At 39.0% G+C, this 13,688-nt stretch overlaps 1 protein-coding gene across 4 annotated transcripts in view; it reads left to right on the top strand.

The window, feature by feature from the left end:
• CRIM1 (cysteine rich transmembrane BMP regulator 1) overlaps nucleotides 1–13,688 on the top strand; it is a 201,307-nt gene that overhangs the window by 117,008 nt on the left and 70,611 nt on the right. For all 4 annotated transcript variants that reach the window (XM_010373245.2, XM_010373263.2, XM_010373271.2 and 1 more), the window contains 2 exons: nucleotides 10,413–10,595; nucleotides 13,013–13,210. In XM_010373245.2, coding sequence (XP_010371547.1) covers nucleotides 10,413–10,595; nucleotides 13,013–13,210 — 381 coding nt within the window. The remainder of the gene's footprint in view (nucleotides 1–10,412; nucleotides 10,596–13,012; nucleotides 13,211–13,688) is intronic.

Consider the following 13,688-nt stretch of genomic DNA (forward strand, 5'->3'; position numbering starts at 1 on the left):
GTCACTGCTTGCCTGGGTTCCCAGCATCTCAGATGTGCTTCATCCAGTGCTCATCACTTGGAAAATACTTATGCTCATGCCTGTCTCTCGCTCCAGAATGTGAACTGCTGGAGGACAGGAGTCTGTCATGTTCATCCTTGTGTCTGTGGATGTTACCCTATTATCTGCCTCACAGAGGATACCCAGATTTTGTTACATGAGCCAGTCAGTGATCTAATTCGTGTCATCTTAGTTCCCTCTAGAGGTGTCTGTTAAATGTCAGTCCATAAATGGGTTACTTTGTAGGAATCCTCCATCTATTACTGCCCTACACTTTAATCTTAAGTCATTTGTCCCCTGAAAATATCTCTAGTAGAAAGATTTGCTGGTATTTCCTGTGGGTGAGGAACCGGAGTGCCCTTCTTCTCTCTTTGCTTCTTGGTTCTAGATACCCATGGGTCATGCCTTTCTTATCAGAACATTGACTTTATGTCTTGCTGCAGTCTGATGTGTCTCAAGCTACTAATAGCCGCACCTCCACCTTAGCAGCCTTGGGATCAATCTGCAGGGCCTGTCCTAATTTATTGCCACTTACTGTAGAGCTCTAACTTCTGGAATAGGATTTGCCATCTGTCATGAGAAGATGTTGAGTGGACAAAACACAGTCACTACATTTCTGGTGGATGCTTCTTTCTTGCCACCATAAACTTGTTGAGTGATCTTTACTTTCTTCCTAATCCTGCATAACTGTCTCTATTGATATATCAGTCATTCACCTGTAGAGGAGACTAGAAACTAATACTGTGAAGATTCATAATCCTACAAAATATTGTTAAGAACATTCTGTCTCAAAGTCTATATTTTACTTCTTTTGACATATACATTCATACTCATACAGACACATATATATTGATATATGAATGTGTTTCTGTATGTAAATATAAATATACTTATCACCTAATGTCCTGGAAAAATCTGTTGTTGTAAGGTCACCATTACAAGATAGATATTACGTATCAAAGATTCGTTATCATCACTTAGAAAAGCAGAGGTCTATTTTATGTGTATAAGAACACTTGCTTATCCACGGATGATTTGAGGAAACTTTACAGTGAGAACAGATTCCATAACATAGTGGTAAAATATTTATGAGAAAGGAGAATCACAGCCATAGAATTGTAAGTAAAAGTTGAAAGTGAAAAATCAAACAGAAAGCACCCACAGGTATGCAGTCCATAAGTGCCTGTGCAGTTGCGGGAGTTAAACGTTAAATTAGGCCCCCAGTTTTCTGGCCATCAAAGTGAAAAAGGAGATAGGGTCAAATACACAGTTCTTATTTTCAGAGAGAAAAGTGCCTGCTGGACAGGACAACTGTCTCTCTGAGATTTTTCATATGGAAAGGAATGGATTTCATCCCATTGAATGATGAAGTTGATCGTGTGCTTAATTGCGTTAACACCACAAATGCAGAAATGGGTTTCCTGGGGTTGTTCTCGATAAAAAGCAAAGGCAAAATATTAAAATGCAGCTCAGTTCCAAAAGGTCAGATTGACACAGCTAGACTCTAGGTGCTTGGAACATTTTTTCTCAATTTTGCGAACTGCCCAACATGGTGAGGTAGATCCAAAGACCCCAGTTCAGGAGACTGCGGGTGAAATGTTAACATGACTGACTCCACATACAGAAATGGGTTATGCACTGCCGCACTCACTTCCTATGCTGCCATCCACATGATCCATATGCTTATGTTTTTTTTTTCTTTTTAAGATAAACTTTAAAGTGAAAACATACAATTTTAAAATACACAGAACTTGAAAACTCATGAGTTTTGAGAACACTAGTCTGATGAGTAGATGGAGAGAGAGCATCCTCCATAAATATTATTATTATTATTATTATTTTTGTAGTTTGATTTTATTTTGTTGTGGTGGAGGGATGGGAGAGTTGCAAACCAGTTCATGACAGTTTGTAACTGCATTCTCTGACAAGCGCCGAAAGTAGAACTTAACGAGGCATTGGCTGAACAAGATCCCTGTTATTTAGAAACCAAAGGAACAGGTGGTGTGATTATGTTCCTTTTATGTGAACTTAGAAGTCATCAAAATCATCACCTAAAAATATGACCTCCAAAGCAATGTTGTAACAGCCCTCCACCTTCGTCAAGAACCTGTTGTACGTCTGCTCCGGCCCACAAACAAGTGTTCCATCAGCAGTCAGCTGGAGCTGGACAGTGGCCTCTACTTTTAGATGGGTGTGTGCTCTCCACTTAACACAGTACCCCCTACTGTCTTACATGTGGCCCACCTCTCATTCCTGGAGGCTTTTGGGTTTGAAATCCTAGGTGTAGAATGTGCAAGTGATTATTTGGTTTCTTAGATATGAACATTTGTCCAACGTATGTACACAAACATCTAGATAAAATGGAATATCTTGATTGGAATGTCATAGACAAAAGCTGACTCTGTCTGTGTGACCTACTTATAAAACGTTCCCCAAGTGAGTAAATGAATTAGTCTGTAGTATTGTTACCGAGTGTAAGCCAGTTGAAACTACCAGAAATATTTTTAGCCTTATGGTATTTAATACTGAGCTATTAGTTCTGACAGCACAGTTAGCAGGGCCATATATATTGAGCCTAGCCCCCATTCACAGCTCTAAACAAGTCGTCAGTGCAAAAGAGGAAGAGTACCCTCTTCCCGGTGGTGCCAAGAGTAGTGGGTGGATGGGGTGGGGATGAGAGCATTACTTGTATGTGGCACAACTAGCCAAAAGCAATTTCAGGGGGGTTATGAAGTAAGTTCAGAGACAGGGGATCTGAATACAACTTAGCCTATGTTTTTAGCCTGTTTTGTGCCGTTTGAAATAGTTCTATTTTGGAGCACTGTCCCTGCAGCACTCTGCTTCTCACAGCAGTATTAAAATGCGGCGCTAACAATGAGGAGCCTGGGTGAAGGTCATGCTGCCCACCCAGTAATTAGTTCCTTTTTTATTCAGACATATACGAAAGGTTAGTAAAAACTAGAAGTAATCGTGTGTTGGCCCTGACAGAATTTTCTCTAAGATAGTAACATGTGAAATCACCATTTAAAGGGAAGCTGTACCCAATGTTAGCTTGCTCCTCATGTAAAATTTTGGCCTAGAAAATTCAGACCTGCAGCCTGTTAATTTTAAAAAACACACACGATTACAGAAAACATCGATTAAGAACCCACTGTCTATATAGCAGTTATGCTCGTAATGTTTCTAAGGACATAATGTCTTCTACTGATACGACAACGGAGATATTCTGGCACTTTGAGAGAAATACTCCACTCAGTATGTGTTTATTGAGCACCCCTTGTGTTCCTGGAGGCTTGTTAAGCTAATTTTGTTGAAGAGTGATACAAATTGTTGTAATCCTTTATAAGAGTTGTTCTCTTTCCCTTTTCCTGAAATAGGATATGCTTGGTGTCCTCCAGCACACGCACACTTCCCCTTTCTCCCTCTGGAATAAGCCAATTGAAACTAGCAAAAATATTTTTAGTCTTATAATATTTAATACCGAGCCATTAATTATGAGAGTATAGTTAGCTAGACTTTATTGAAGCTAGTCCACATTCACAACTTTAAGAGTCTATTATCAGTATAATAAAAGGAAAACTTAAGGATTTAAAAATACACAGAACTCAAGAACTCCTGAGTTTTAAAAACAATAGCCTGGATTAATAGATGGAGAGAACATCCTTCATAAATATTACTGCTCTTTTCACTTTGGTTTTAATTTGTTTTGGTGAAGGGATGGGACAAGCTGCATGTCGAAGCTGCAGAGAGTTATCTAGACGATTTAGCTATGATAAGTGATGAAGGTAGCTACACTAAACAGATACTCAGTGTAGAGAAAGCAGCCTGGTATGGAAAGAAGATGCCATCTGGGACTTCCATAACAAGAGAGAAGTCAATGCCTGGCTTCAAAGAATAGGCTGATTCTTATTAGAGGCTAATGCAGCTGATGACTTTAAGTTTAAGCCAGTGCTCATTTGCCATTCCAAAAACCCTAGGGCCCTTAAGAATTATGGTTAATCTACTCTGCCTGTGCTTTATAAATGGAACAACAAAGCCTGGATGACAGCATGGTTTATTGATTATTTTAAGCCCACTATTGAGACCTACTACTCAGAGAAAGATGTTTCTTCCAAAATATTACTGCTCATTGACAATGCACCTGGTCTCCCAAGCTCTGATGGAGGTGTACAAGATTTGTGTTGTTTTCATGCCTACTAACACAACATCCATTCTGCAGCCCATGGACCAAGGAGTCATTTCAACTTTCAAGTCTTGTTATTTAAGGAAAGCATTTTGTAAGGCTGTAGCTACTGTAGATGGTCATTCCTCTGACGGATCAGAACTAAATCAATTGAAAACCTTCTGCAGAGGATTCACTCACCATTCTAATTGCCATTAAGAACAAAGGTGATTCAGGGGAAGGTGTCAAAATATTAACATGGAGTTCGGAAGAAGTTGATTCCAACCGTCATGAAGTACTTTGAGGAGCTGAAGACCTCAGTGGAGGTAGTAACTGCAGATGTGGTAGAAGGAGCAAGAGAACTAGAATTAAATGTGGAACATGCAGAATGTGACTGAATTGCTGCAATCTCATGATAAAATTTGAAAGGATGAGGAGTTGCTTCTTATGGATGAGGAAAGAAAGTAGTTTCTTGAGATAGAATCTACTCCTGGTGAGGATGCTGTGACAACATCTTCACCAGATGAAATGACAACCAGGGCTTTAGACTACTACATAAATTCAGTTGATAAAGCAACGGCAGGGTTTTAGAGGATTGACTCCAGTTTTGAAACAAGTTCTGCTGTAAGTAAAATGCTATCAAACAGCATCACATGCTGCAAAGAAATCTTTCATGAAAGGAAGAGTTAGTCAATGTGACAAACTTCATTGTTGTGTTATTTAAAGAAATTGCCACAGCCACCCCAACCTTCAACAACCACCATCCTGATCAGTCAGCAGCCATCAGCATCAAGGCAATACCCTCCACCAGCAGAAAGATTACTATTTCCTGAAGGCTCAGATGATTGTTAGCAGTTTTTAGTGATAAAGTATTTTAAATTAAGGAATGTACGTTGCTTTTTAGACATAATGCTATTGTATACTTAATAGACTATAGCAGGAGTGTCCGATCTTTTGCCTTCCCTGGGCCACATTGGAAGAAGAAGGATTGTCTTGGGCCACATGTAAAATACACTAACACTAATGATACCTAATTAGCTTATAAACACACACATTCACAAAAATCTTACAATATTTTAAGAAAGTTTACAAATTTGTGTTGGGCTGTATTCAAAGCCATCCTAGGCCTCCTGTGGCCCGCAGGCTGCAGGTTAGACAAGCTTGGACTACAGTATAGTGTTAACATAACTTTTAAATGCATTGGGAAACCAAAAAGTTCGTGTGACTTGCTTGAGCTGATCTGGAACTGAACGCACAATATCTTTGAGGTATGTCTATCACCATCCACCAATCAGTGTAGTTTGGTAGACAGTAGCATATACTAATAGTCTATATTACAAAATTCTCTTTTAGGAGTTCTGAAATATGTTCAAGAAGAAAGGGAAGATTCCAGAACTTAGAAACATAAAGTTTAATTTTTCAGACACGAAACACATACAAAAATCACTAAGAAGGCACTTCTGTGTTTCATATTGAGAAGTACAAATTACACAGTAAATTATTTCTTCATAACCCTTTTCTCTTCCACGTCTACTTAAATCATCCTTTTGTGGAGATTGTGGCAATCTCCACACTGTTCTGAGATTCACATCACCCCGACAGGTGAAGAAGTAATTGGTCATTGCTCCTCAAAAACCACGGGTAGCCTTTTTGTCATATACTTTTATGAAGAGCCTCTATAAATCTCTCTGAACATCAAACAGATTTCATTGTGTTGTGTGACTTTTTTCACCCTTAAAGATTGGTTGTGTTTCCAGGCTGTGTTTTTAGGATTCTCCATCTTTCTCACTTCCACTCCCTTGATCCTTTTGCTTTTGCTAGTGAAGCCTAAGTGCCACAGTTGTCTCGTCAGTCCCATCCCCTCCTGTTTAAGCTTTTGCACACCCTACCATAAAAACAAGTCCACCTGAAGCAGCTTTATTCATAATCAGAACCTGTCCTTCACACTTCCTCAGATCTGTACCAGGGTTTGTGACTTCACCCAGATGGTAGCTGTGGTTGATCAACTCAACCAAATAATTAATATTGATTGGTTTATTACTTTTTTTTAGTTTCCATGGATGATCATTTTGTTAGAGTACGGTATTTTGCCTCGCTCCACAGCCTGCAAATTTAATGTATAAAAGTACTGCATTTTCTATGATTTTGGAACTTATAGTCTAGCTGCCCAGTTCCTTTCAATCCCAACTCAGATTAGTTAGCTAAAAGTATATAGAAAAATTCTGAGATACAGTAAGATGATTCTTTTTTAACATTAATTTTCTGAAAAAATGTTGTATCCATGTAGCACTACAGAATGAGTTCAGATATTCACATGTGCTACGTGTGCACACATAAAATCATTGTTTGTCTCGTTCATGTGACTTTAAGCAAATCACCTCATCTCTTTAAGTTTCATCTTCATTATCGAAAAAACTGGTATTAATAATACTTGTTCTGTCTTCTTAGAGGGGTTGTTATAAAATAAATAGAAAGTAATTGTCCTCAAGTGCAATGCAAATGCATATCCTCAAAATGCAGTGAAAGTATTTTAGACATGCAAGGTGACATATTAAATGATTTGAGGACGGACACAAGAGCCCATGAAAGATGGGGATATCATCGTCCAGCTTTCACCAGCAGATTGATCAGGGCTCGTCACCTCAGGAGAACTTTCTTCAGCTTAGGAGTACTTTTTAAAAAAAATAGCTTTAGCAGACACCATGTAATTTGCCAACTTAAGTTGTGCAATTCTGTTGTTTTCAGTGTGTGCTCAGAGTTGTGCAATCATCAACACAATCAATTTCAGAACATTTTCATCAAGCCACCAGAAAACTCCTGAACTGATTGCGGTTACTGCCCATTTTCCCCCAAAGCTCTCAGATCGAGGCAACAACTAATCTACTTTCTATCTCTATAGACGTGCCTATGATGGGTGTTTGATATAAGGAGAGTTATAAAGTATTAATACGTTGTCTTTTGTGACTGGCTTCTTCCACTTAGCATAGTATTTTCAAGTGTCATTCATGTTATATTGCATATCAGAACTTCATTTCTTTTTATGGCCACATAATATTTTATTGTATAGTTACACTGCTTTTTGTTTATGTATCAGTTAATGGATATTTAGGTTCTTTCTTTTCTTGGCTCTTGGGCTGCTAGGAACATTTGTTTATAGTGCTTTTATGTGGGGTATATATTTTCATTTCTCTTGGGTATATACCTAGTAGTAGAGTTGCTTGATGATATGATAACTCAAATTAAGGAACTCCCAAACTGTTTTCCAAAGCAGCTATGCTTTTACATCCTCACTAGAAATCTATGAGAATTCCAGTTTCTCCACATCCTCATCAGTACTCGTTACTATTTTTTAATTATATCCATCATAGTGGGTGTGAAATGGTGTTCATTGCAGCTTAGATTTGAATTCCCCTAGTGACTAATGATTCGAGCATCTTTTCATGTGTTTATTGGCCATTTCTGTCTTATTTGAAAAAGTGTCTGTTCAAAGGTTTGCCCGTTTTGATTACATTATTTTTATCATTTAATTATGGGAGTTCTTGGTACCAGTTTTTTAAAATCAGATACATGATTGCAAATACTCTCTCCCAGTTTGTAGGGTTGTCTTTTTACCTTTTTGATGGTGTCCTTTTAAGTCCCAAAGTTGATGAAATCCAGTTTATCTGTTTTGTTCTTTTGTTGCTTATGCTTTGAATGTCACATCTAAGAAACCACTCCCTTATCAAAGGACACAAAGATTAACTCTTATGCTTCCTTCTAAGAGTACTATAGTTGTAGCTCTTGTATTTAGATCATAACTCTATGATTCATTTTGAGTTAATTTTTGTATATGTTGTGAGACATAGGGGTTTCTTCTTTATTCTTTTGCATGTAGATAATCCAGTTGCCCCAAAAGACTTTCAACCTCAGGCCTGGCACGGTGGCTCACACCTGTAATCCCAGCACTTTGGGAGGCCAACGTGGTTGGATTACTTGAGGTCAGGAGTTCAAGACCAGCCTGGCCAACATGGTGAAACCCCGTCTCTACTAAAAATACAAACATTAGCTGGGCATGGTGGCATGCACCTATAGTCCCAGATACTCAGGAGGCTGAGGCAGGAGAATCCCTTGAACCCAGGAGGTAAAGGTTGCAGTGAGCTCAGATCATGCCACTCTACTCCAGCCTGGGTGACAGAGTGAAACTCCATCTCAAAAATAAAGACTTTTAACCCCATTGAGTCTTGACTGTCTTGTCAAAATATCTGTAAATGTGATAGTTTATTTCTGAACTCTCAATTCCATTGAACTATATATCTATTCCTGTGGCAGTACCACATAGTCTTGAATACTATAGCATTGTATTATGTTTTAAAATCAGGAAGTATGAGTTCTCTAACTTTGTTCTCCCTTTTAAGATTGTTTTGGCATTTCTGAGTGCCTTGCATTTTCATATGAATTTTAGGATCAGCTTATCAAGTTCTACAGAAGAGCCAGCTAGGAGTTTGATAGAGATTGAATTGAACATGTACGTCAATTTGGGGAATATTTCCATGTATACAGTGTTGTCTTTCAATCCATGAACACGGGATGTCCCATTTATGTAGGCCTTTTTAATTTTTTGAAAATGTTTTGCTATTTTCAAAATACAAGTTTGCACTTATATTATTAAATTTATTCCTAAGTATTGTATACTTTTTGATGCTATTGTGATTGGAATTTTTTTCCTCATTTTCTGATTGTCATTACTAGTGTGTAGAAACACAATTTGGGGAGTTGCAATTGTACCCTGCAACCTTGTTGAACTTGTTTATACTTTCTGATAGTTTTTTAGTGGATCCCTTAGAACTGTTTATATACAAGATCATGTCATCTATAATTAGAGATAGTTTTACTTCTTCCTTTCCAATCTGGATGCTTTTTATTTATTTATTTTTCCTATTTGCTCTGGCTAGAATTTTCACTACTATGTCAAATTGAAATGGTGAGAGCAGACTTCATTGTCTTGTTCCTGGTCTTAGGGGGAAAGTACTTGGACTTTCACCATTAGGTATGAGGTGAGCTGTAGGATTTTTATGGATGCCATTTATCAAGTTGAGGAAGTTCCATTCTGTTCTTAGTTGGTTGAACATTTTTATCATGAGAGAATATTAGATTCTGTCAGATGCCAAAAACTGTGTCTGTCGAATGATCATGTTGCTTTTGTTCCTTATTCTGTGACATGTCATATTAACATTAATATTTTTGGATGTTAAACCAACCTTGCATTATTGGAATAAGTCTCACTTGGTCATGGTGTGTAATTTTGTTTATATGTTGCTGGATATGATCTGCTAGTAATTTTTTTAAGATGTTTGTGTCTACATTTATAATATACTGATCCGTAGTTGTGTTTTCTTGTGATGTCTTGGTGGGAGTTATTTTAAATCAACTAAAATTAAAGAATGAATGTAGGGAGAATGTTTCAAGGCAGAGAAAAATTTGAAAATCATTGATATGATGAGACTTCTAAATATGGGACTATGAGTCCTTAGCAGAACATAACCCTGAAGCACAGTGGAAAGAGCACAAGGTTTCAGTTGAAGAGCTACTGTTTTTGCTGTATGACTTTGAGTAAACTACCTAGAATTTCCTCACTTTTAAACTCAGGATAATAATACCTATGTCAGACCTTCATTATGGGGATTAAGTGAGGTGATACATGTAGAGAGTATTTTGTTAAAGGCCAAACACTATTAAAATTATACGTGTTTATACCATATATAGAGAAAAAGAACGTAAGAGAGAGCACTGGAGGAACTGAACATCACCACGTCAAAAAAGACGGTAATAAAATTTTTGAGGCAGAACAAAACCTAATATGGAGGCAGGATCATTCATTTGAGGTAGACAATGATTTAACCAAACAAATAGAATCACTTTAAAGCACATACCAAATATGTGAGTGTCATGGTCATAAAGTTTACCTTTGTCTGGGTTGGAAGGAAGTCAGTGTAGATTTTACTAGGGGGAATTTCTGTTCCTTGATGTAAACTGGATAACAGTGTGTTTTGTTTACTTTGTTTTGCTTCGCTTTATTGTTTTCTGTTACATAAACTTACATTGAGTTTAGTAAATTTCCATCAAATTATAACCTCCTGCTATTAGAAATTTTCTAGCGGCTGTTTGAAAAACATCAAAGGACACAACTAAAAGATGACTACAAATATGCTTTGTTTGTTTTAACTCTTTTCAGATACAAAGCCAGCCTGCATATTTAACAACGTGGAATATTATGATGGAGACATGTTTCGAATGGACAACTGTCGGTTCTGTCGATGCCAAGGGGGCGTTGCCATCTGCTTCACTGCCCAGTGTGGTGAGATAAACTGTGAGAGGTACTACGTGCCCGAAGGAGAGTGCTGCCCAGTGTGTGAAGGTAAGAAAAAGTGCTAATTACAGATTAACAGGAGTATGCATGGTATAGAGTTCTGAAATCGAAATTGTCCTAATTCAGTCTTATCCAAAAGTAAAGGAATGTTGAAGTTCCTTGTTTAGCCTCTTTTAGGACACCGTGGTCTGTCTTCTAGCATGTTAAAGCCAGGTAGAGTGTGTAGAAACACTTCCCTGAGGGAAGCTATGCCTGGGTGTAGATGATGGGTCACATCTTTCCATGTCCCGGAGCATGAGATGTCCCGGAGTTCTTTTCCATTCCCCCCCAAAGTCCTCAGCAAGTCCTGGGGCAAAGCTTTATCTTCATCCTGGCATTAGAGCTCACCACCTCCTCACCTCAGCTTGCTCCGTTAGGATAACGCGAACCTCACCCTGACAGTCTCAGTCTGCCGGCCCGGAGAGGAACTAACCCTGCCCCTGTCGCAATACCCAGGCCTCTCCAGGGAGATCAGGGACCTGCTACTGCTTCTCTGAAAATATGTGGTGGTTCACATGGGGTCATGGTATCAGGTGGCGGTGACACCAGCTCGAGGCCCAGCCAGGTGTCAGGTGTGACTCTCAGGAATCTGCTTTCTCTGGATTCCCCTCTTCTCTCCAGGAAGTAATATGTTCATGTTCTTTCAACAGGCTGCATCTTCCCATCACTGATGTTCATAAATAATAAGCATTTCAAAACAGTTGCTCTGAGTATCACTCGCTGCAACCCACACATTTTACAGATTAGGATGTTCAAGTTCAGAAGAGAAAAGTCACTTGCCTGGGTTTACAATGCAGCCATTAACAATAACCCCATGCCTGACTGTGTCTGTAGTGTTCTTCTGACAACACAACACTGTTTCCCCAGAAAGGAAGGTCATGTGAGCCTTTTTCTGTCCTAACTGGGCCCCAGATCTTCAATCTAAAGTCTCATGTGTTAATCTTATGCCTGATCCCTGCACACAAAGTGGGAGGGCACAGTGTCATGCCACTTTCCATACTTCCTCATTTTCATAAAATTGTCTCCTTTTGATGTTTGAACTGTATTTGCCACGTAATATTGATCTGAAAATGTTTAAAGTATAAAAATTGCATTCCTAACATAGTTCGTAACAGTGAGTCCTTTTCCCTATTAGAGGTTATTTTAGCCACCATAGGAGAAAAGTAGTTTATTTTTTAGGCGATGTTGACAGTTAAAGAGAATTACTTCAAATTTTTAACCTTCCTAATTGAGTTGTTCCCTACCTGCCCCCAGTCTGTCATAGTTCTGAAACTGAGCAGCAATTGATGCTGTAAAAATGTAGATACGAACCTCTGTGTAGTCATCGTAGTTGTCTGGGCATGGATCCGGTTATGTCTCACTTCCTGGAATTCAGATCCAGCCTCAATGTAGAAAAATATGTATCCTAATACTTTTTACACAGGAATTTAAAAAATCTTATCTTGCTCAGGTCCATTGACCGCGTCCCTCTCTGGCAGACTGCCTTCCTAACGCTGTGATGGCATTATTTTAAATGTTGACCTTCTAACTAACTTTATTATAATGCCCTAACTATGTCCTTAGAATAAAGACGACCAAACTCTAAACTGTCTGGATTCCTCTCCCAACACAGCAGTACTTGCTTGTTGAAGCCAGTTTTTTATGTATTTCTGAGAAAGAAAATTGAGTAATTTATCTAATTGCTCTCAATAGAGGGATAAGTGAGGGTTTCATATGCAGTATTTATATCCTTGTCAATAACCTCAGAAACATTTTCTTTTTTTTTTTTTTTTTTTTTTTACAGTAGCTTTGGCTACTTCTGCCTCCCACCTGGGGCTGCAGCTTAGCTTCACAGCTTATGGGAGAAAAAATGGCCTAAGTTCACAGCCCTCCTCCAAGGCAGTGACCCATGGTATGTCTGACCAGCCTTGTCATGAACAAGGCCACAGCAAGAGCACTGTTGCCCACATGGTCCTGCAGGCACATGAGATAGAGTTCTAGAAGTAACAGTATCACTCTGATTTAGACAGAGCATTGTTCCTTCCACTTTACAGGTAGGGAAACTGAGGTTTGATAAACATTTATGTCTACAACTATGAAGACATTGTCAGAGCCTAATATGGATTCATGTTTTCTAATTACCAACCCACAGCTCTTGCCACAAAGCTTTCCAGCTTTACAGAGTGATAATACCTGCACGTTGGTTGTTAGACTACGGATCCTCTTCTCTGGCACTGCTGTGTCAGTATGGGTAGACATAAATTCAGTGTGACAGCTGTTTTTGCATGCACCCCCAGAGACTCCTCATGCAACCCTGAGCTTCTGTTGATCACAGTGGGAATAGAACTGCTGATGACTAGAACCCAGGAAAAAAATGTCTCTGGGTGCAGGCAGAGATAAGATTTAGAATATGCTCAGTCTAATTCTGAACTTATGTTCTCTTTTAGATCCAGTGTATCCTTTTAATAATCCTGCTGGCTGCTATGCCAATGGCCTGATCCTCGCCCACGGAGACCGGTGGCGGGAAGACGACTGCACATTCTGCCAGTGCGTCAATGGTGAACGCCACTGCGTTGCGACCGTCTGCGGACAGACCTGCACGAACCCTGTGAAAGTGCCTGGGGAGTGTTGCCCCGTGTGCGAAGGTAAATCTTGTAGATGCTAATGAGTCCCTGGCGAATGTCTTGTGTTGGAGAAGCTTCTACCAGTGTATGTTCTTGTTTGTTTATTTCCTCTGGCATAATGTCTGCTTCACACTGTTACTAGTTGCCGACAAATTGATCAAACAGCTCAAACTAATCATTTGAGGGAAATGTTGCACATGTAAAATGAGAATAGTGTGGTCATTATTTTGCCATTGCAAATATGTGCATCTGAATACTTTACAGTATAAGAATGTATACATTTTAATTAAGTTCGCTTTGAGCCTAATTAACACCCAAAGGTCAACCTAACAAAATGAAATTGAAAATGAGACCGATGAGTCAAGCTTAGCAGGTTTGACTTGTGACGCTTCCATAAGCCCAAGGGTTCTGGCAACTAGAAGGAAAGACTGGAACCATCAAAGGCAATTTGCACTGCCTACTGCCGTCACCGAGTATCTGTTCTACTTCTCATATCCCA

This window comes from Rhinopithecus roxellana, chromosome 17 (assembly GCF_007565055.1).
Source record: "Rhinopithecus roxellana isolate Shanxi Qingling chromosome 17, ASM756505v1, whole genome shotgun sequence".
Taxonomy (NCBI): Eukaryota; Metazoa; Chordata; class Mammalia; order Primates; family Cercopithecidae; genus Rhinopithecus; species Rhinopithecus roxellana.